Source organism: Cololabis saira, chromosome 4 (genome assembly GCF_033807715.1).
Source record: "Cololabis saira isolate AMF1-May2022 chromosome 4, fColSai1.1, whole genome shotgun sequence".
NCBI lineage: Eukaryota > Metazoa > Chordata > Actinopteri > Beloniformes > Belonidae > Cololabis > Cololabis saira.
In genome coordinates, this window is record NC_084590.1 from 2,741,161 (window position 1) to 2,763,739 (window position 22,579).

The window sequence follows — 22,579 nt, forward strand, 5'->3', positions numbered from 1 at the left end:
ACCCAATATTCAGGTTTTAAAAGGAGTAACCCTGGGGGCATATACAGGTTTTTAAAAACCTGAATATGAGCAAATTCTGGTTATTCAAAGGGGTTATTGGTACATGGCCGTGCAAATTCAGGTTATTGCCAATATTCTGGTTTTAAAAGGGTTATTGATGCATGGAAACGCAGTCACTGTCTTGTTGGAAGGTGATGAACCTTCAACCCAGCCTGAGGTCCTGAGCACTCTGGAAGAGTTTTTCTGCTAGGATTTCTCTGTGCTTGGCCGCATTCGTCTTTCATTCCATTGCAACCAGTCGTCCTTTCCCCTATAGCATGATGCACACCCATGTTTCCCTGTTGGGATGGTATTGGGCAGCTGATGAGCAGGGCCTGCTTTCCTCCACACAAACCACTTAAAATGAACACCAAAAAGTTCCATCTTAGTCTCATCAGACCAGAGAATCTTATTTCTCATAGACTGGGAGGTCTGGGGGTGTTTCTTTGGGAAACTCTGCAGGCTTTCATGTGTCTTGCACAGAGGAAAGGATTCCGTCGGGCCACTCTGCCATAAAGACCCGGCTAGTGGAGGGCTGCAGTGATGGTTGACTTTGTGGAACTTTCTCTCATCTCCCTACTCCATCTCTGGAGCTCAGCCACACTGATCTTTGGGTTCTTCTTTACCTCTCTCAGCAAGGCTCTTCTCCCACGATTGCTCAGTCTGGACGGCCAGGTCTAGGAAGAGTTCTGGTCGTCCCAAACTTCTTCCATTTAAGGATTATGGAGGCCACTGTATGGAGCTAGAACAGTCTCATAATTCACAAATGCACAGGACAAGATTTACAAATGCACAGACCGATTTGCAAATACACACACAGTTTCACACGTGCACAGAACAATTCACACGTGCGTAGGACAAGATATACAAATGTATTTTTGATGCACACACAAATATAACCTGATTTACAAATGTTTTTTTGTCTGTGAGCTGCGCTGGATTTGTGTGTGAGTTTTGAGACTCCCTTGACGTGACTCGATCCACAAATACGTTTTTTTTAACACGGAAGGATCCGCAACCAATCGGATGTCTTCCTTTGTTCCAGCCAATCATAAGAGCGCACCCACGTGGGGGACGCAGAGCAGTGGATAAAACACGATTTACTCTAAACCAATCAGATTAAAGGGGCGGGTACATCTGCTGTTAGCGTTAGCGCTGTTCGCTTAGAAAAGTGATTAATATTTGGAGTTGGTGGAGTAAACACAAATAAACAGCAACAGGAGATAAAAGATAAATAAACAGGATGGAGAGGAGATCACTGTTCTGATTTTCTTGTGATCCCGGTAAAGAAAACAGCGCGATCAGAGATGGTTTGTGGGGCCGTTCAACCAGAGCCGTCAGGAGACTGCAGAGCTCCAAGCTCTGTGGAAGAAAAAAAAAAACGGTGTCACCCAATTTGACAATGGGAATACCTTGAAAGGAGTGTGTGTGTGTGTGTGTGTGTGTGTGTGTGTGTGGGAGGGGTAGACATACATGCAAAAAAATACTTATATTAATAGTGACTAGTGAGATTATCATTGGCCCCGGTTACATGATGTTTTTTAATTCGGAATTATATTTTACTAATTAAATCATTCAGAATTAAACTATTTTCCTTCTAGTTTACATGGAAATAATCTTGGTCTTTCTCCAATTCCTCTCCAGGTCTGGGGGTTGGGAAGGTTCTGATTGGATAGGGGGGGGACCGGAAGTTAAACTACCGGAAGAAAAACTAACTTAGAAACAACTTTGAAAAGCTCACAATTTTGATGTTTCCTGTTTCCATCTGTTCTTGTAATGATTTCTATTTATTAAATAAATGGTCTCTGCTCTTGACCAGCGTTTACTGCTGCTGCATCTTGAAACTTTGTTAGGAAAACCAGCCCAGCAGGAATATAAGATCATGGAGACAGACGGGCGATGGAACGAGCAGAAAGAAAGACCGGAATTAATTTAAAGAGGAATGAGCGTGATCACGGAATTATTCTATTCGGATTTAAAAATAAAAAATAAAATTTCGGAATAAACCAGCCACTTCGGAATTAAGTTTAATTCAGAATGGCCATTTTCATTAAATCAGATTTCATTTTAATTCTGAATTAAAGAGGAATTAAACTTCCCATGTAAACACACTGATTGTAAAGAGAGTAGGAGATTAGAAAGGAGGACAAAAGAGATGAGGCAAGTAAAGGATAAATGAGAAGAGACAAGTTGAGGTGTGAACTGAGGGAACCGTCCCCCTCTACTGGGCCGCGCCGTTAAAACCCCAAACCGGGTCAGAGAGGCGGCTGGCTCTGGATCACTCTGATCTCCCCCCTCCTTTTTTTTTTTCCTTCTAATGATCCATTTTTCAGACTTGATTTTATTTTTCTGTATTTACCGCTGGAATCAGCACGTGCGTCCTCTGTGAACTGGAGTTAAATTTAGTTAAGACCATCCCTGTGTCTGGATCAGCTGCACGTTTGGCTCCGGTCGGTATCACAAAGCTCTACCGTTCTTTGTCTGGACGAGTCCTCCCTCACATGTACTTGTTCTCACAGAACCCTCCCAGCTTTTGCATAATGGTGCTTTCCAACTGTCTTAACCCCTTAACTCCCACCCCACCTTTTCTTTTTCAGTTTTTTTTTAGAAAAAGCGTTCTATATGTACACAAGGGCCCCTTGTTGACTCAGTCATGACTTCATGTTCAGAACATTTTGTCTCCTTGGGAATAACAAAATGTAAATGTGTGCTTCTCCTTGCACTTCCCCTTCTGTGTCTGCTGAGAACACGTGCCTGCGTCTGGCCCCGCCCCCCAGCAGGCGGAGCTGCAAGCTCATTGGTCGTCCCTCAGTGTTTACATGGAAGCCCCGCCCCATTTTTTTCCTGCTGTTGTGATCAGGCTGAACCCTACATTCAGTCTGCCTCCTCCAGCACAGGGAAACAAAGAGGCACGTTTCTGCCTCCTCCTCCGCCGCTGGACCGTTGGAGCTTCAGTTATCATGGGTGTTGTTGTCCAGGAGGAGGTTTTGCAGATGTGGAGGCAGCAGCCTCACACGGGCTGGCTAACTGCGGTCCTCTCCCCGTTGTTGCCCTGCAGGCAGCCCCAGCTCAGCCAGGGACAGGCCCCCATGGTGTCTCCACGTGCCGAGACCACCCCCATCCCCGTCCCCACCCAGGTCCGCAACTACCAGCGCATCAAGCAGAACCTCTCCAGCAGCCCGGCCAGCACGCTCTACTGCTCCCCCAGGTAAGAACCCGGCCAGCACGCTCTACTGCTCCCCCAGGTAAGAACCCGGCCAGCACGCTCTACTGCTCCCCCAGGTAAGAACCCGGCCAGCACGCTCTACTGCTCCCCCAGGTAAGAACCCGGCCAGCACGCTCTACTGCTCCCCCAGGTAAGAACTCTGCTTACTTCCCCAGCACAAGTCACTTCTTAATGCCGAGTGATGACACAGCTATGATACCAGACTGGCCCTAGGCAGAAGTGTCAAGTAACGAAGTACAAATACTTTGTTACCTTACTTAAGTAGAAATTTTGGTTATCTATACTTCACTGGAGTCATTATTTTCCAGACGACTTTTTACTTTTACTCCTTACATTTTCACACAATTATCTGTACTTTTTACTCCTTACATTTTAAAAACAGCCTCGTTACTCTATTTCATTTCAGCCTTTAAATAAAAACTATCCAGTTAAATTGCTCCATCCGGATAGAGTGAATTTGGTTGTGGTTGTTTCAGATGTTCTTGTCCAGTTTTGTTCTTACATCCGTTCCCTCAGATTCCTGCAACTAAACTTGGATGTACATTCCAATAAAGGTTAGGATAAATGATAACATGAACATGAAGTTTGACTTTTTGCACCATTACAATACTTATAGGCAACTAGTCATCATATCTGCTGCTCTCTGAAACACATGTTAATGCTCAATAGTACACATATATGCTTCTTTAATATATTTACATTATACTAAGATACATTCATTTTCAATGGCTTTTGTCCTTAATGGCTTTTCCCCCCTTACATTACTTTTACTTTTATACTTTAAGTACTTTAATACTTTTACTTGAGTAAAAAACTTGAGTTGATACTTCAACTTGTACAGGAGTATTTTTAAACTCTAGTATCTATACTTGTACCTGAGTAATGAAGGTGAATACTGAAGACACCTCTGGCCCTAGCTCATCACTTTTCTCTGCCTATGCCCAGAACCAATGCATTTAAAAACCAGTAATGTATAGAGCAGTCACACACTGGAACCATCTCATAATCAATAATCAAGGAGACTGAAGCAGCTGTGGTTCAGAAGGAAGTTATGATCGGTCCTAGGTATACATTGTGATTATGTTGCAAATTGTAAGTATATTATAAAATGAATAGTAATATGGAGTGCAACTGCTGATTTGAAAGAGCTGCAACTATTAGCTATTGTTGAAAAGCTGCAGGTGAATGGATGTTGGGATGGTTCCGATGTAAAACCTTGTGGTTTTGTTGTTGCAACTATTTTTGTATATAAGTGGATACAGATCTGGTGATAGTAACAAATATTGTAACTTAAGATGTTGATGTTTTTGGTTGGTTATTTAATCTCTTGTTTTTGTTTTAACTTATTATTTTAGGAATTCTGGTGAATGTTTTCACCCTTTTTTTATTTGTGATTATTGTAATATTTTGTATGTCTTTGTGTGGACCCCAGGAAGAATAGTCTTCACATGGTGAAGACTCATGGGGATCCTTATCAAATAAACAAATAAACAGGACTGGAACAGACTCTCCGCGGTTATCAGGTCATGATGCGTCATGAAGTCACTGCTTAACTCTCTACTCTGGTGGTGAAACCTAGAGTGTGATTTCATCAGCTGTAAAGTTCCACTGGAGTGACGTCAGCTCTGTGCAGGCGTGTGTTTGGCCTCTCCACCTGCTCTGGGGGGCCGGGGTGTTTAGTTGGTGTTTTTAATGTGAAGAAAAAGCAGATGGGAGGACAGAGGAAGAGATCAGGGTAGCACCTTGTTCTACAGGAAGATGAACGCCATTGTTCCCCCGTTGCTCCGTCGTCAGGAAGGGAGAGCCCTAATGTGTTTATTATTCAAACGTTTTTAAATGTAAGGGGGATTGTTGGAGTCTTTGTCCAGAGTAGGAGAGCTGAGCCTTCCTGTCCAGTAAAGGTGTGAAGAGAGGATTCAATCTCTTGGTGGTTTCAGCATCTAGATCTGGGTTTTTACACTGTGAATTGTCTTTTTTTTATTCAGATCCAGGGTTTCTCTCCAGTAAATGTCCTCCACATGACTGCATGCCAGAGTCTGAGGCTTTTAATTAGTCCAGCCTTTGTTTTTGTTGTTTTTCTTTATCTTCTTAGGGAAATTCTTTCACTGTTTTGAACAAAATAAGACATGGATACAGTACAAGAACCCATTTCTGAGGTGCAACGAATACAATATGATGCGAACGGACTGGAGGAACCAGTTTATCTCCAGACATCACATACATTTGATCCAGTTTGCACTTGTTAAGTAAATCAAGGTGCTTTATTGAACGACGTGTGTGTGTTTTTAGGTCTGGAACGGTGCGGCGCTCCAACACCAGTCCCATGGGGTTTCCCAAAGTGGGCTCGGGGTCCCCCAGCTCTGCAGACGTCCCTCAGACGGTGGGCCGGCGTCTCTCCATCGGCAGCTCTCGGCCGTACTCCCCCTCACCTCTCGGTAGGGCGTCCAGGCATGTCCCCAAATACATCTCTGTTTAGAGAACACCTCACCTGGAGGTGGAAATGAATGAAGGAAGTTTACTCAGTCATGACAACACGAAAAACAACAAAACAACACTAAAAAGAGCAGAAGCAAACTGCTTATAAAAGCCTATCCTATATTATCAACTTTCTTTTTTTGGCTACCAACTTCCAGAAAAGCAAAGAGACAACAGAAAAGCAAAGAAACAGATAATCAATTGCACTTATAAGCTTCAAAAATAGCTTTACAAACCATTTTCTTAAAAACCAAAAGAGAATGACATGTTTTTAAATGTATGTTGGCATCATTCCAGAATTTAACTCCAGTAAAGCCGGGCAGACACTGTGCCATTATCGGCTCGTTTTGAGCCGATTTTCCAGTCGTGCGACTTTTTTTTGATCGGGCCGGATTTTGACCCAATCGTTGCTCGTGCCTTGTGCAGTAAACGTGGAGTAACGACGAGAGATTAACACCTCACGACGAGCTCCCGATCACAAATCGTGAGGTCGCAAGAAAATCAAGCATGTTTGAAATCCTGGTCGCTCCTCGTGAAGGAATCGCACAGTTGAAGCAGCTACGACCCGATTTACCTCATCCTTTCGCAGAGAGCATGCACAATCTCTGATGTCACGTCAAAAACTATTATTTGCAGTTCAAGTGTTGCAAATTCACATTACAAATCATGTTTTAATAGCAAAAAAAACCCGCATTTCCACGTATGGTGCGGGTCGCCGCGTACCCTACGCCGTAGGCTCTGCGTTGGTGTAACGCAGGACCATAAATCAGCCTTACGGCGTACCCTGCGCCGTAGGCTCTGCGTTGGTGTAACGCGGAACCATAAATCAGCTTTACGGCGTACCCTGCACCGTAGGCTCTGCGTTGGTGTAACGTGGAACCATAAATCAGCCTTTAGTGTGTGCGCCTTCTGCTGTTCGGAACAACTCTTTTTTTCTCTTCTCATTTTGCTGGGACGCCGGGTTCCTCCGCCGAGACACAACTTTTGCGGTATGCGTTCTTTGTTGTGTCAAAAAACAATGCGCAGTGCCCACCCAATCAGAAACGGTACAGATATTTTGGGATTTTTTTTAATATATATATATATAATTATAAAAAAATAAAGGATCCCATAACCTTTGATCAGGTGGACAGGAAGCACGTTTGGGTTGGAACAGCTCACCCGTGCCCCAAAACCGGCCTAGAGTTCCAGTACAGAGAGGTCCGACGTGAGGATTATGATCGTATAGTGTGAGCAGACGGAGCATCCGAGCATCGGCTCGTACAGTGTGAGACCATAAATCGTGGGCTCTGAACTTTTGAACTCCGCGATCTAGTCGTGCAGTTTGAGATGGGGCTGAATCAAACCATTTAAAATATCGCACAGTGTCTGCCCGGCTTAATGGAGACATGTCTCCTTCTCATACCTTTTTTAAACTTTTTGTACAGTAAAATTGCAGACACCTTTAAGATTATACGGAGTCTCCTGAATTGAAAAGAACCTCTGTATTGAGTCAGGTTGCATTGATTTTGCTCTGAACATAATTTGCATGATTTTTATAATAAAAAAATCAAAAGTGGCTCTGTGTGAGCATATAGTAATCAGCCTTACTGATGATACGTATGGCTGGTTTTTGCAGTTTTATTATTGAATTTAAGGTGGTTTTAAAGGTGGAATTCTCAGAAAGCAAAGCGGCTGTGTTTGTGTTTGCAGTGGGGACGATCCCGGAACAGCTGGGCCAGTGCTGCTGTCACCTGCAGAGCCAGGAGCCCCGCAGCCGCAGCTCCTCCGGGGGCCACTTCACAGGTAAACCTGCTCCCTGCAGACCTGAGGCCTTTAAACGGGACCTATTATGAAAAACACCTTTTTTCTTGCCTTAACTCGTTGCCGCACGGAGGCCAGCCCTCACCCCCTCCAGCCCATATTCGGTGCACACTCACTCCAAAATTTACAAAACTAGGTCATTTACAAATCTTGTACAAACCAAATGTCTATTAGATCCTATTCAGTAAAGTATTTAGTCCAAAATACATTATACCAGTAAATATCCACAAACAGCTGCTCTTCATCTCGAGTGTCGCCGGAGAAGCACATGTTATTATTTGTTTACACGTCTGTAACTCCTCCGTCCTGCACGTTAGACGGGAGAGCGCGATGCTAAAATGGAGCGTACGCTCTACATTGATTGACAGGTAATTCGGCCAATCAGGAGCTTCCTGTCCCCTCATAGCGAATGAGTGCCTGTTTTGGGGCGGGACGAGCACGTCCGGCTTTTGTCATGAGAAAAATGAGAAAAACCTACGCAATTGCAGCATTCGCCCAGAAGATGCAATTGGTGCAAAAGGTGCAATTGTATAGCAAATGAAATGCTGAACACAATGATACATATATGTGTGTGTGTGTGTGTGTGTGTGTGTGTATGTGTGTGTATGTATATGTATATATGTATATATGTATGTATATATATATATATATATATATATATATATATATATATATATATATATATATATATATATATATATATATATATTCTCTCATCTGCAGACATCTGATTACAAAACCAATTTCCGGCTGAAATAAAAACCTTCTATTTCAGTGTGTTCAAACTGAGATTACTGAATTATAGTAGCAGTTACAGTGATTCTGACAGTTGAGGGGAAAACTTGCATTGGTTGTTGAAATGTGGAGCAACCTAGAAGTAACAATACAGCAGTTAAATAGGATTTTATTAGCAGTTAACTTAGCCGAGTAGGCAGTGCCAGTAGTCACAATAAGGGCGGGGGATTGATGCAAATGTCAAGAATCGATTCGATTCCGATTCTTAAGATTCAGAATCGATTATCAGGATTGGAATCGATTCCGATATTGATTTGGGTTAGTGTTATTAAAACTTTTTTTTTAGCTGTTGCATGAATTATATGACTGTGTAGTTATGCAATGTATTAATTCTAGTATTATATTGAGATTAAACAGCAAGTGATGGAAACAACACACGCTTTCTTTTTTCAGTCCAGTTTCACTTTAATGGGTAAATATCGGGTAATTATTTGTGTATTTAATGAGGAAGTACCAGGTAATATTATGGAAACAACACACGCTTTCTTTTACAGTCCAGTTTCACTTTAATTACTGAGTAAAAGCCAGGTAAAAATGTCTGTGCTTATTGGGTAAATACTTAGGAAATAGAATTACTGAGCAAGTAACTACAAGGTAAGTACCTGGATTTCCAGGTAAAACATGGTAACTATCAGGTTAATTACAAGGTCAATAGAGTCATTTACACCCTCGGGGGTACATGCACCAATCTATTGATAATACATAAATCAATAATGAATGGGTAAATACCCGGTAGTTATCCATGAAATGTATAGTAAATACTAGGTAACTACATGGTCATTGAAGTGTAATTAGCTGGTAACTACCTCAAATATAGGTTATAATTTCCTGGTAGTTTGCAGAAAAATACTTAGTAATTACCTGGTACTTACTTAGAAATAATTCATGTAATTTCAGAGTAATTACATGGTAGATTGACTGGTAGTTACCAATATTAACCTAGTAAATACCTGTAATTTCCCTCATAGTTCCCATCTAATGTCTTTGTAATTACCTAGTAATGTTTAGTTTAAACAACCAGGTATTTACCATGTAATTACATGGTAAATACACATAATTACATGGTACAAGAAAATACCTAATAATTACCTAGTACTTACTGGGTAAATTGCCCGGTAGTTACCATGTAATTACCTTGTAAATAGAAGGTACTACTAGGTAATTACAGTGTAATTACCATGATATTACCTGGTTAATACTGTACTGTAAAAGAAAGGGTTACCCATTTTTCTTTTAGAACAAAAAACAAAAAGACAGTGGTCACTTAAGTATTGTAGCATACACGAACAACCTATACAAAACTAGAACAACCACAATAAAATAATTAGATAGATAAATAAAAAAATAAAATAAAACTACGACAGAAATGGACAATTACCGGTACAAAAAATAAATAAAAAATTGTAATGAGAATTATCAATTACATTTAAAATAATTAAAAAAAAGAAAAGAAAAACAAAAAAAAAGGCACAGGCACATCAGTCAGGTAATAGTGAATTGCAATAGAGATAGCAACAGACATCCCAAGTTAAAGCGGCATCCAACCCTCATCACAACAGAAACATCTTCTTAACCAATTAAAGCAATGGGCCCCATAATTTCCCAAATTTACTGGGGCAGCCAGTTAAGGACAGTCTGATTTTCTCCAATTTAAGAAAATAAAGGGCATCTCTAATCCAGCGGGCATGACAGGGCGGTATTGCTGATTTCCAATTAATTACATGAATCTTCCGGCTAGCAGGGTAGCAAAAGCCAGTACATCCTTTTTAGACTCAGTGAGGGAAGTGGGAGCAACCCCAAACAGTGCACTCAACTAACCCCAACTACCTCTGACAGGGTATTAGGTTGAAATGGTTTGTAACCAGTCCCTCCTCCCTCCACCTTCCCCAGGTTCCCCCGTCCCGTCCTCTCAGCTCCTGGGGGCACGGCTGCAGAGTTCCCCCACCCTGACCGAGGTCTACCAGACCAGACAAAAGCTGCACAAGCAGCTGTCGGACCCCGTGCAGCCCTCGTCCTCCTCCTGCAGTCACTCCCCTCAGCTCGGCCGTCCAGCCAACCTGGGCTCCTCCCCCACCAAGCTGCTGGGCTCCTCCCCCACCAAGCTGCTGGGCTCCTCCCCCACCAAGCTGCTGGGCTCCTCCCCTCGCACGTCGGACTGGCTGCAGAAATCCCCCCTGCCCACCATCATCGGCTCCCCTACCAAGGTGAGTGCGCTTCTCCGGATGTGCTGCAGATTGTTGACGCCTAATTCAATTCAAGTTGTCTCTAGGCGCTTTCCAGAGACCCAGAACATAAACCCCCGAGCAATTATTACATAAACAATGGCAGGTAAAAACTCCCCTAGTGGGAGAAAAGCCTTAAGCCAAACAGTGGCAATTAGGAGGGAAGAAACCTGAACCAGGACCTGGATCATAAGGGGGGACCCTCCTGCCGGAAGCCAGACTGGGGGGTCGGGGATGTCAGCAGCACACAGCAGGCAGGTGGAAGCAACAGCGGGATGACCAGAAGGGGGGGGCGCAGGCAGGTGGAAGCAGTAGCGGGGTGACCGGGGATGGGGGGAGGGGCCGGGGCCGCAGGCCAGAACGCAGATCCCGAGGCTCCGGCCTGCAAACATGCACAAAAAAGAGAAAAGGGGGGGCCGGCACAAGAAACTACAGGAGCGATGGACAAAAATGATGGCTATGAGATACTTATAATAAATAAAAATGGAAATGGAGAAGAGAGTAAGGGAAGAGGAGAGGAGAAGAAGGGTGAGAGGCACCGCCCAGTGGATCATGTCGGTGTCCCCTGCAGCATAGGCCTCTAGCAGCATATCTACCGCGAAGCTATATTTGAGACTAACTATTATAGTCTTGTTCTATAGCTGCAACTATGACTACTGACTCTAACACACTAAAGTTTACACTACCTAGAGATTTACCAACACCAGCTAGAGGTTTACTAAACACTAACTATAGGCTTTACTAAACAGAAAGGTTTTAAGTTTAGTTTTAAAGGTGGAGGTGGTGTCAGCCTCCTTAACCCAGATTGGAAGTTGGTTCCATAGTAATGGTGCCTGATAGCAGAACGCCCGCCCTCCAAATCTACATTTGGATACTCTAGGAACTACGAGTAAACCTGCACTCCGAGAACGGAGAGCTCAACCAGGAACATAAGGCACTATCAGGTCTTGCAAATTATGCGGAGCTATTTCCACTTGTGCACCAGTTGCTAATGTTTATTTGTCTCCACTGCTTCCGTCCAGCCCATGTCCGCGCCCTTCAAGATCCCTAAAACCCAGGCCTCCTGTAACCTGATGGCCCTGGCGGATACGCGGGACACGTGCGCCCACCACAGCAGCCCGTACCTGGTGGGACGGGCCACCACGCCAGAACCCAGCAGAACATTCGGCAGGTGGGATTCAGGGCTGATAAAACGCCTCCTATAATATCATGGGTATAATACCATATTGGCCTGAATATAAGATGGTATTTTTTGCATTGAAATAAGACTGAAAAGTGGGGGTCGTCTTCCATTCGGGGTCTAGACATTATACCCATTCACAACGCTAGATGGCGCCAGATATCTTTAAAGCCAATGCTGAACTAAACTCCCCAGGCCAAGGCCAAAGCCAACCCCTGTCACGAAGAAGAAAAATAAAAATAGCGGTAAGAAAGAAAAGAGAAGAAAATAATAGAAGAGATAACAAAAAATTGAGAAACTTAGTTTCTCCAATCTGGAGAAAAGTGGGTGGAAGATCGGCAGGTTAACCGGCAGCTGAGGAGAAGTTATGATCCTTGTTATAATCATTTGTTTCAGATGTACTGTAATTATTTTCTGTATAAAAATTTAATTTGGTGTTCAAAAATAGCGATGCACCGAATGTTCGGTAACCAAAATTGTCCGGCCGAAAATAGCAAAAAAAAAACACTTTCGGTGTTCGGTGGAATAAGTGGGGGAAAAAAAACGAACAATTGATAACGGCGTGTGATGATGCAATCAAACAGTGAACAGCTGGAGTGAGGGAGCGGTGTTAAATGCAGCAAACATGTCGGATCATTACTTGGATGTGGGAGAAAGCTGAGGACACGAGAAATGATCAGAAATGATCAATGCAAAGATGGCACGCAGGGAATAATAATAATAAGCTGTACAGTAATCCCTGGTTTTTCGCGGGGGTTACGTTGCAAAAAGAACCCGTGATAAGTGAAATCTGCGAAGTAGCAACTTTTTTTTTTTTTTTTAACAATTAGTATTTTTTTTACGATTATTATACAAGGCTTCAAATTGCAGAGATCAGCACCGCCCCACCGCGACCCGATAAATTGGATTTGAACAGGAGAAAATGAAAAAGGATTATGAGGAAAAAATACAATAAGTACAGTAAATTGTGACTGGTGTGTATTTCACTGCACATTTATTTGATTTATGCAATGGTGAAAAAATTGGCAAAATAAATGAGAAACTGTGAAGAACCATTGTTCGGTATTATTCTGTATTCAGCCAAGTGTTCATTATTATTTTCGGTTTCGATTTCGGCCACAAATTTTCATTTCGGTGCATCACTATTCAGAAAGTCTTTTTTCAAACTTGAGTCTTGAACAAGAGGGGGGCGTCTTATATTCAGGCCGATATGTTACTGTTCCCCTGTAAACATCTCCCACTGATCCTACCTGTAGAGAGATAGATATGCAGCCCAAAAGATTTTCATGTGACATTTTGCACTGAACAGTTGTAATGTCTTCCTATGCACAAGTTTTAGGCGTCCACTTTAAATGTTAACAGGATTAGTGGAAATAGGATTGGTGTAGGATTATTGAAAATAATGAAACAGCCCAAGAAAAGGAATGAGGAACACCTGTGGCGTTATTTGATTGTTCATGCGTGATGTCTGTGTCTCATGTACAGGTCTGTGAGTGCAGGGCGTCTGTCTGACCATCCAATCAGGATCACTCTGGGGGGACAGGCCTATCAGGGCAGCACCGACAGCCTGAACACGGAACGACCAATGGACACAGGTATAACCACATAGATGTGTGTAATCAGACATTTTTACCTAGGTTTAAGTGTTTGTTGTGTAGGACTGATTACATCCTGCTTAATTAAAAGATGATCAGTCATACTTGTAGTGTTTCATGGTGATATTAAAGTGTCTCTCCTCCCTGCAGCCCCCAGTGTGCTGGCTCTGGGAGGATCAGCGAGTCCACGGGCCGTTGTCTTCACTGTGGGTTCCCCGCCGGGCAGCAGCACCCCCCCCACCTGCAGCCACCTGGGGACCCGACCACGCACCACCTCCGGTGAGGAACCTCCACCCTAGCTCCACCCTAGCTCCATCAGGGCTCCAGCTAACCCTCCACCCTAGCTCCACCCTAGCTCCATCAGGGCTCCAGCTAACCCTCCACCCTAGGTCCGTCAGGGCTCCGTCAGGGCTCCGTCAGGGCTCCGTCAGGGCTCCGGCAGGGCTCCGGCAGGGCTCCGTCAGGGCTCCGTCAGGGCTCCGTCAGGGCTCCGGCAGGGCTCCGGCAGGGCTCCGTCAGGGCTCCGTCAGGGCTCCGTCAGGGCTCCGTCAGGGCTCCGTCAGGGCTCCGTCAGGGCTCCGTCAGGGCTCCAGCTAATCCACATGTAGAACATGTTTTAGGTGAAATACTGACCACCGTTCTCTGCTCGTCTCTCTCAGTGGGCTCCAACAGCTCGGCCGGCTCCCTGTGCTCCACCAGCGGCCGGGTCTACGTGGGCTCTCCTCCAGGCATGGCCATAGGATCCTCTCCCCCAGGGAGCTTTGGGGGGGGGCAGCTGGTCCCCGGGGCCGAGGGGGCCCCCAGCAGCCTGCGCTACATCCCCTATGGAACCTCTCCTCCCAGTCTGGAGGGCTTCATCACCTTCGAGGCCCCAGAGCTTCCTGAGGAGACCCTGATGGAGGTGAGGTCCCCCCACCCCGTTAAGATGTTTCCAGTCACATGACAACAGCGTTCCTGGGTCACTGATGTTTTCTTCTCCCTGCAGCGCGAGCACACAGACACGCTGATGCACCTCCGGATGATGCTGTCGTTCACCGACTGCGTGCTGGAGATGGCAGCTCTCCGGGCCCGGGTGGCAGAGCTGGGGGTGTCGGCCGCCGCCCTGTACCCCCCCCAGGACAGCGTGGTGGTGGACCAGATCAGCCAGCTCAGCAAAGAGTGGGGGTGAGGAAGAGAAGTCTGCTCCGACTCTGGGATAACCTGCTTTCATTAGTTTTATGCTGTAGACTAAGGATGTCAATGAAACCTTGTTTATATAGCACTTTTCATGCACGAGTAACGCAAAGTGCTTTACATAATAAAATTAACATTGAACATGGAAAAACTCTCACACTCATGGTTAAACTCACAACCAGTCACACATTTTCACACACATCCTCACTTAAATACCCACACAGCACACACATACCCCCCACCCCGTCACACGCACACACACATGCATTAAAACATAATCACGAACATTGTAAAAAAAAAATAAATACATATGTACAGGACTGTCTCAGAAAATTAGAATATTGTGATAAAGTTCTTTATTTTCTGTAATGCAATTACAAAAACAAAAATGTCATACATTCTGGATTCATTACAAATCAACTGAAATATTGCAAGCCTTTTATTATTTTAATATTGCTGATTATGGTTTACAGTTTAAGATTAAGATTCCCAGAATATTAAAATTTTTTGAGATAAGATATTTGAGTTCTCTTAAACTGTAAGCCATGATCAGCAATATTAAAATAATAAAAGGCTTGCAATATTTCAGTTGATTTGTAATGAATCCAGAATGTATGACATTTTTGAATTACAAAAAAAAAGGACTTTAGCACAATATTCTAATTTTCTGAGACAGTCCTGTGTGTGTGTGTGTGTGTGTGTGTGTGTGTGTGTGTGTGTGTGTGTGTGTGTGTGTGTGTGTGTGTGTGTGTGTGTGTGTGTGTGTGTGTGTGTGTGTGTGTGTGTGTGTGTGTGTGTGTGTGTGTGTGTGTATGTATGTGTGTATATATATATATATATATATATATACATATATATATATTATATCAACAATAAACTAAACCACACTAAGAAAATAAATAAAATTCAGCTACAAGCTAAACTAAAAAGGAAGGTCTTGAGCCTCTTTTTAAAAACGTCAACAGTCTCTGCGGCCCTGAGGGTCTCTGGTCACAGATGAGCACCGTAGTACTGGACCGTAGTACTGGACCGTAGTACTGGACCGTAGTACTGGACCGTAGTACTGGACCGTAGTACTGGACCGTAGTACTGGACCGTAGTACTGCACCGTAGTACTGGACCGTAGTACTGGACCGTAGTACTGGAACAAGGTCTCGCCAAAAGTTTTTGTTCTCATAATTTAAAAGCAGATCAGATAAGAAGTCCTAAGACCATTAAGACACTTATAAACTACTAAAAGAACCTTAAAATGAATCCTGAACACACAGGGAGCCAGTGCAGTGATTCTAAAACTTCTGTAACGTGGTCCCGCCCTCTGGTCCTCGTCAGCACACGTGCGTCTGAATTCTGCAGTAGTTGTAAACTTGAAATACTCTCTTTAGGAAGAGCAGAAAGCAGGGCTTCACAGTAGTCTATTCTACTAGAAATAAAAGCTGCATCAACACCTCCCAGCTGGCAAGAGAGAGAAATGGACTGTGACTCAGAGATCATTTAATCTGTGGTGTTGCAGTAGGCCCTGTGTGTGACTGAGTGTACTGTGCTGCCCCTGCAGGCAGGTGGAGCAGCTGGTGCTCTACATGAAGGCAGCTCAGCTCCTGGCCTCCTCCCTCCACCTGGCCAAGGCTCAGATCAAAGCTACCAAACTCAACCCCTCGGCTGCCGTCAAACAGGGTAAGACATGACACTTCTGATATCACTGTCTTAACCCTTGGGCTGGCTGTGGGTCAAGGGAGGGGGGAGGGAGAAAAGAAGGAAGGAAGGAAGTAGGAAAGGGAGTAAGGAAGGGAGAAAAGATGGAAGGGAGGGAGAAAGAAAGGAAAGACGAGAGAAAAGGAAGGAATGGAGAAAAGGAAAGAAAGAAGGGAGGGAAGAAGGAAGGAATGGATAAAATAAGGAAAGAAGGAAGGAAAAGCAAAGAACATAATAAAGGAACTAATGAAGGAAGGGAGGGAGGAAGAAAAAGGAGTAAAGGAGGGTAAAAAAGGAGGAAAAGAGGAAAGGAAGAAGGAAGGAGAGAGCAGGAGGAAAGAAGGAATAGGAGAATTGGGTCATTTTGACTCAAAGACAGTACAAGGGTTAACTTGTCTCCACCTGACTCACAGGAAAGAGTCAGCTGTTAAATGAAGCCAGATCTGATATAAGACTTATTATTTAAATAAACCGGTTTGCGTCTGCATGCAGTTCAGAAGTCTCTCCTTTCATCCTTTCAGTGGTGAAGAATCTGAACGATCGTTACAAAAGCTGCATCTCTCTGTGTCGCCGGCTCACCGACAAGCTCAACCACTTCTTCTCTGATAAGCAGCGCTTTGTGGACGAGATCAACAGTGTCACGGCGGAGAAGCTCATCTACAACTACGCTGTGGAGATGGTAGGACACACACTCAGTTTCACATTGTGATCCAAGTCACCAGACATGTCTAGCCTACAGCTGATGTTGTGTGTGTTTGTGTGTCAGGTGCAGTCAGCAGCGTTGGATGAGATGTTCAAGCAGACGGAGGACATAGCGTACCGCTACAGTAAGGCCTCCATGCTGTTGGACGGCCTGTCGAAAATCCTGCAAGACCCCACTGACATTGAGAACGTGGTCAAATGTGAGGACATACTAACGCACAAACAACACACACGGGACATGGATCGCTCATATGAACAAACCAAATGTTACGTGACATATAAATATGATTTTAACCTCTAATTTAACCTATGGTACCTCTAGAGTGGATTAGCTCTAAACAGAGTTCTGGAGGCTTGTAATTGGTGGATTCCTAGAGGCTTGCTGATGGGTCGCACTAATGGCTCATGAACTATCATTACTTGCTCGGTTAGTAGAGTAGACATGGTTATGGGTTAATAGGTGTAGCCTTACTAGCAAACACAATATATTAATATTAATAACCCAATATCGAGCTGCAGTTTGTCACCTCCACGACACGTATCGTGACGTTTTTGTATCACGAAATTCCATGGCACGAAATATTGTTACACCCCTACTTGACAGTGACCTGTACAGTTACCAAGAACCAGTGGTTCATGGACATGAATATTTGGTACAGTTACCAAGAACCAGTGGTCCATGGACATTAATATTTGGTACAGTTACCAAGAACCAGTGGTCCATGGACATTAATATTTGGTACAGTTACCCCAAGAACCAGTGGTCCATGGACATTAATATTTGGTACAGTTACCAAGAACCAGTGGTCCATGGACATGAATATTTGGTACAGTTACCAAGAACCAGTGGTCCATGGACATTAATATTTGGTACAGTTACCCCAAGAACCAGTGGTCCATGGACATTAATATTTGGTACAGTTACCAAGAACCAGTGGTCCATGGACATTAATATTTGGTACAGTTACCAAGAACCAGTGGTCCATGGACATGAATATTTGGTACAGTTACCAAGAACCAGTGGTTCATGGACATTAATATTTGGTACAGTTACCAAGAACCAGTGGTCCATGGACATTAATATTTGGTACAGTTACCAAGAACCAGTGGTCCATGGACATTAATATTTGGTACAGTTACCAAGAACCAGTGGTCCATGGACATTAATATTTGGTACAGTTACCAAGAACCAGTGGTTCATGGACATGAATATTTGGTACAGTTACCAAGAACCAGTGGTCCATGGACATTAATATTTGGTACAGTTACCAAGAACCAGTGGTCCATGGACATTAATATTTGGTACAGTTACCAAGAACCAGTGGTCCATGGACATGAATATTTGGTACAGTTACCAAGAACCAGTGGTCCATGGACATTAATATTTGGTACAGTTACCAAGAACCAGTGGTCCATGGACATTAATATTTGGTACAGTTACCCCAAGAACCAGTGGTCCATGGACATTAATATTTGGTACAGTTACCAAGAACCAGTGGTCCATGGACATTAATATTTGGTACAGTTACCAAGAACCAGTGGTCCATGGACATTAATATTTGGTACAGTTACCAAGAACCAGTGGTCCATGGACATGAATATTTGGTACAGTTACCAAGAACCAGTGGTCCATGGACATTAATATTTGGTACAGTTACCAAGAACCAGTGGTCCATGGACATTAATATTTGGCCACCAATCCAGTTTCCTGATATTTATTTGTACTTAATTTCTACGCCGGGGAAATACACGAAGCAAAGCTTGAAGATACAAAAGTCTTGACGCTTGGTCCGACTTCAAGGCAGGATTTGTTGTAGAAATTAAAGTGATGAGGACACCGAACTTTATGATTTGACCGTTTAACGTTAGCTACCCAAAAATCCAACATTACCTGATACAAAATGGGAACCACAAATCCACGTTTCGGTGTCTGGAATCCAGTTGTTTCTGTGAATTGCAGCGATCCATTTATCTCTCTTAATCTTATTTTTCAGCAGTCTGTAAAACGATAACTCTGATTTCTTGCTAAATCTATGAGTACAGTCGATCACACAACAGCTCTTTCCCATTTTAGATGTTTTCCAGTTGCTCAAACTGAAAGTTTACGCTGCCACTCAGTCTTTCTGACACTCAGTCTTTCTGACACTCAGTCTTTCTGTCACTCAGTCTTTCTGACACTCAGTCTTTCTGTCACTCAGTCTTTCTGACACTCAGTGGTTTAACCCGCTGTGAAGTTGCATCTGTGACGTCGTGCACATTCCCCTCTATAGACCAAACTGCACCAATCCTTTAACGAGTCGTGTTAACAACCGTCCTCTTTGTTGTTGTTGCAGATAAGGCCAGCGTGGACCGCAGGATCTCAGCTCTGTGTTACTGTACCGTCACACTGTATGAGTAGACGGCCCTGAGCACCTGAACGCACCACCCCGGGGCGCTGAGCACCCGAACCCACCACACGGGGGCCCTGAGCACCCGAACGCACCACACGGTGGCCCTGAGCACCCGAACGCACCACACGGGGGCCCGTCTCCTCAGACTGCAGACCAGCGTTCTCACCAAGCCCTTTCCTTCCTGTAGCAGTTCAAGCACTTTTCATTTTCAGGTTTCATCCGTGTTCCTCATCACTTCCACTGGCTGCATTGTGAACTGAACTGAACTGTGACGATGCACAAACCTACAACCAAAGATGTTCTTGAGATGGAACGCTGAAAACTGGACGGGGGCTTCAAAGTTTGCACTTTAATGTGCACTAATGTCTGTTCTGATGGATCATCGTCAGATCAGCGTTTATTCTGGGCGTCGCTGGTTTTTATCAGAAGAAACGGAGGAGTCAAAGGACTGAAACAGTGAAGTGGACTTCAAAAAGTCTTGAACTCTGTATGAAGAAGCTTATCTTTTTTTTATTTTCTTCAGTGGTTATTTACTCTGTGTTTAATTTGTCATTGTGCTTTATTTATTGGTTTAAATGAACGTGGAATCTCCTGCCTGTGATTAAAAAAAACCTCAACAATTGAAATGGATGGAAAAGAAAGAAAACAAATGGACGAAAGGCTTGTAGCCACTGAGTGTCCCGCTGGAGCTCAGAGACACGCTGAACCCGGACACGCTGAACCCCGACACGCTGAACCCCAGCCCCCGTTACACAAACTGAGTCCTGGATAGTTGTCATTTCTTCGTTTTTTATTTTTCTTGCGTTTTTATCTCAAGCACTTTATAGTAGAAGGATTAGCGGACGTTGACGACATCCAGCAGAAACGTGAAGGGGGTTGTTGTCCCAGCGCTCCCCGTCCCTCCTGCTCCGTGTGCAGGATCAACAAGTCTCTCCACGTGGACATTCACCTCTAAGTGACGTGGACAGAGATGCTCTGGAGCCGTTTGAAGGACCACACACTTCTCACAATACTCCCAGTGTTGAGCAGAAGACGACAAATGTGCTGGAACCTTTCTCCACTTTTGAATCCCTCGGCAGTTGAAATGTCACCTTTTTGACGTGGTGACTTTAGATCATGCAGACGGGGACGTGTTGATCATGTTTGTGCACAGTGAGGGGGTTTGGGGTGCCGGTGTTTCTGGCTGCAGCAGGACGAGTGGCAGCAGGTCTTTCTGTCACTGCAACAACCTGATGAAGTGAAACTGACTGGTTAAACTACTTGACAGGTTACCATAATAATATGCTTCGTTTTACTAAAAAAAAAACTACAGCTTTTTATCTTATCTGTCAGAATTTGTAGCTATATGTTTTAAACAAAACAAAACAAAACAAAAAAACAACTTGATGTTTGCAAGCGTGTATATATTTGAATGTGGTGCATGTGATTTGGTTTCTCCCCCCTTTTTGCAGGCGGGGGTGTGTGTGTCAGAGTGTGCGTGCGTGCGTGCGAGAGCGTGCGTGCGTGCGTGCGAGAGCGTGCGTGCGTGCGAGAGCGTGCGTGCAAGAGCGTGCGTGCGTGCGTGCGAGAGCGTGTGCATGCGTGCGAGAGCGTGTGCGTGCGAGAGCGTGCGAGAGCGTGCGAGAGCGTGCGAGAGCGTGCGAGAGCGTGCGTGAGATCCGTTTTAGGGGCACCGACATTTTCATCCGATGCCCTGCCTGTCAAAGAGCACAAATCTTTGTACGTAGATAGATGAGTTTGTGTTGATTTTCTTCAAGTCTGCCAAGGGTTTGATACAGAAAACCAGTTCTGGCACCAGAGGAGTGTGCCAAAGATGACCAGAAAACTCACGGCAGCTCCTAAACTTTCCAGAGAACTCTTCCTGCCAGGACCCTTGCTGGTCATCACCCGTCAGCACACACTTCAAGACCAGAAATCCACATTTCTTTTTCCACTCTCGACCCTTGTTTTGAGTCGTACTGCCCCCTAGTGGCCAGCAGGAGTCTGAGGCCCCGGCAGAGTTTGTACTGTACGTCTGCATCGCCAGCTGTGCATTAAGGTCAGCTGTGTGTGAGGAGCGATGGAAAAGGAGGTGCCTTCTTCTGGTGAAAGCAGACACAGGCCTGCTCCTCTGTACAGGTGTGAATATGTTCTGTTTCTCTGTATAAACACATTCACAGGTTGGTCTTTAGGCCTATTCCTACCATGTACTGTTGTTCTTTTTCTAAACATATCTGGGTTTCAGTTTCCCCTGGTCTCTGCCGTGAGCACTCAGAACCACACGAAGCCTTTTGTTGCTCACGCAGACGGACTGACCAAGCTGAACATGCAGCCCACCTGAAAACTTTGCTCCGTCTCCTTTTGGACTGGAACAGAATATTGACTTTTTTTGGACAAAGCATGGGTACCAAGTCCGCATTTGACCCCGTAGATCCTTTAGTACGTTGAATGTATGTACCCTGTTGTTTTTGCACCTCCAGCAGAATGCATCCTGATCTGAATGCATTCTGAAGAACCCCCGACCTTGATGAAATGTTTTCCAAGCACCGATTTTTTTTTTTCAAGGAGAAATGTTAATGTCATACTTGTGTCTCTCACCGAGGGACGTCTCTGTTCTTTATGGAACTCCAATACGGTCTTTATTATTAAAAAGAGGGAAAAACTAAGCTGTCTACGAATGCTTTTATTTTACATTATTTTTATGTGGTTGTCCCAAATCCTGACATTTATTCATCCAACTTGGAAAAAAGGTTTAAGAGAAGGTATGTTGCAAGATTGTTGGAATAGTTTAGAATTTTTAAATACTTTATATTTGTGTATGTTTTGGATTAGTTCAGTTTAGTTTCAATTGGTTTTACATGCACATCAGTAGTTTTAGTTTAGTATTGACTTACAGATAGCAAAAACATCTAGGGTGAAAGATGCCGATCAACAATGTCATACTGTACAACATTCCTCTATTCTTTCTCTTGAGTAATTAGAAAAAAGATGAAGATAAAACATATAAAAAAACAGTACGAACTGAAAATGAAGTTCATTTTTCCTGCAAATCTATTTCGTTTCAGTTTGTTTTGCATTTTTATTTTTGTAAGTATCTAGTTAACTGCATTATTTTTTCATTGTTTCTTAACTACAATAACTGTGTGGAAGGACGTGTATCAGTAAACGATGGCTGATCTCAGCCAAAATTGATGTCAACAGAAACTGAGTGGTTCCTGTTGCACCAGCTCAAATTTTGAGTATTACAAGCAAGAAAAAAGTCCATTAGCTCTTAAATAAAAAATCATTAATCATCCAAGAGCCACCAATTA

The 22,579-nt window shown here is 43.9% G+C and overlaps 1 protein-coding gene across 2 annotated transcripts in view; it reads left to right on the forward strand.

The window, feature by feature from the left end:
* The window catches only part of ulk2 (unc-51 like autophagy activating kinase 2), a 69,020-nt gene extending 47,086 nt beyond the window's left edge, over positions 1-21,934 (forward strand). The window contains exons 15-28 of one of the 2 annotated variants that reach the window (XM_061718672.1): positions 3,098-3,247; positions 5,555-5,700; positions 7,433-7,525; positions 10,229-10,542; positions 11,583-11,731; positions 13,226-13,335; positions 13,486-13,614; positions 13,995-14,236; positions 14,321-14,499; positions 16,061-16,179; positions 16,719-16,876; positions 16,964-17,099; positions 19,233-19,333; positions 19,364-21,934. In XM_061718672.1, the coding sequence (XP_061574656.1) occupies positions 3,098-3,247; positions 5,555-5,700; positions 7,433-7,525; positions 10,229-10,542; positions 11,583-11,731; positions 13,226-13,335; positions 13,486-13,614; positions 13,995-14,236; positions 14,321-14,499; positions 16,061-16,179; positions 16,719-16,876; positions 16,964-17,099; positions 19,233-19,297 (1,990 nt within the window). In that variant the 3' untranslated portion in view covers positions 19,298-19,333; positions 19,364-21,934. Of the gene's footprint in view, positions 1-3,097; positions 3,248-5,554; positions 5,701-7,432; positions 7,526-10,228; positions 10,543-11,582; positions 11,732-13,225; positions 13,336-13,485; positions 13,615-13,994; positions 14,237-14,320; positions 14,500-16,060; positions 16,180-16,718; positions 16,877-16,963; positions 17,100-19,232 lie in introns of both variants that reach the window. The other variant, XM_061718671.1, reaches the window with a different exon arrangement.
* Positions 21,935-22,579: the final 645 nt, after the last annotated feature.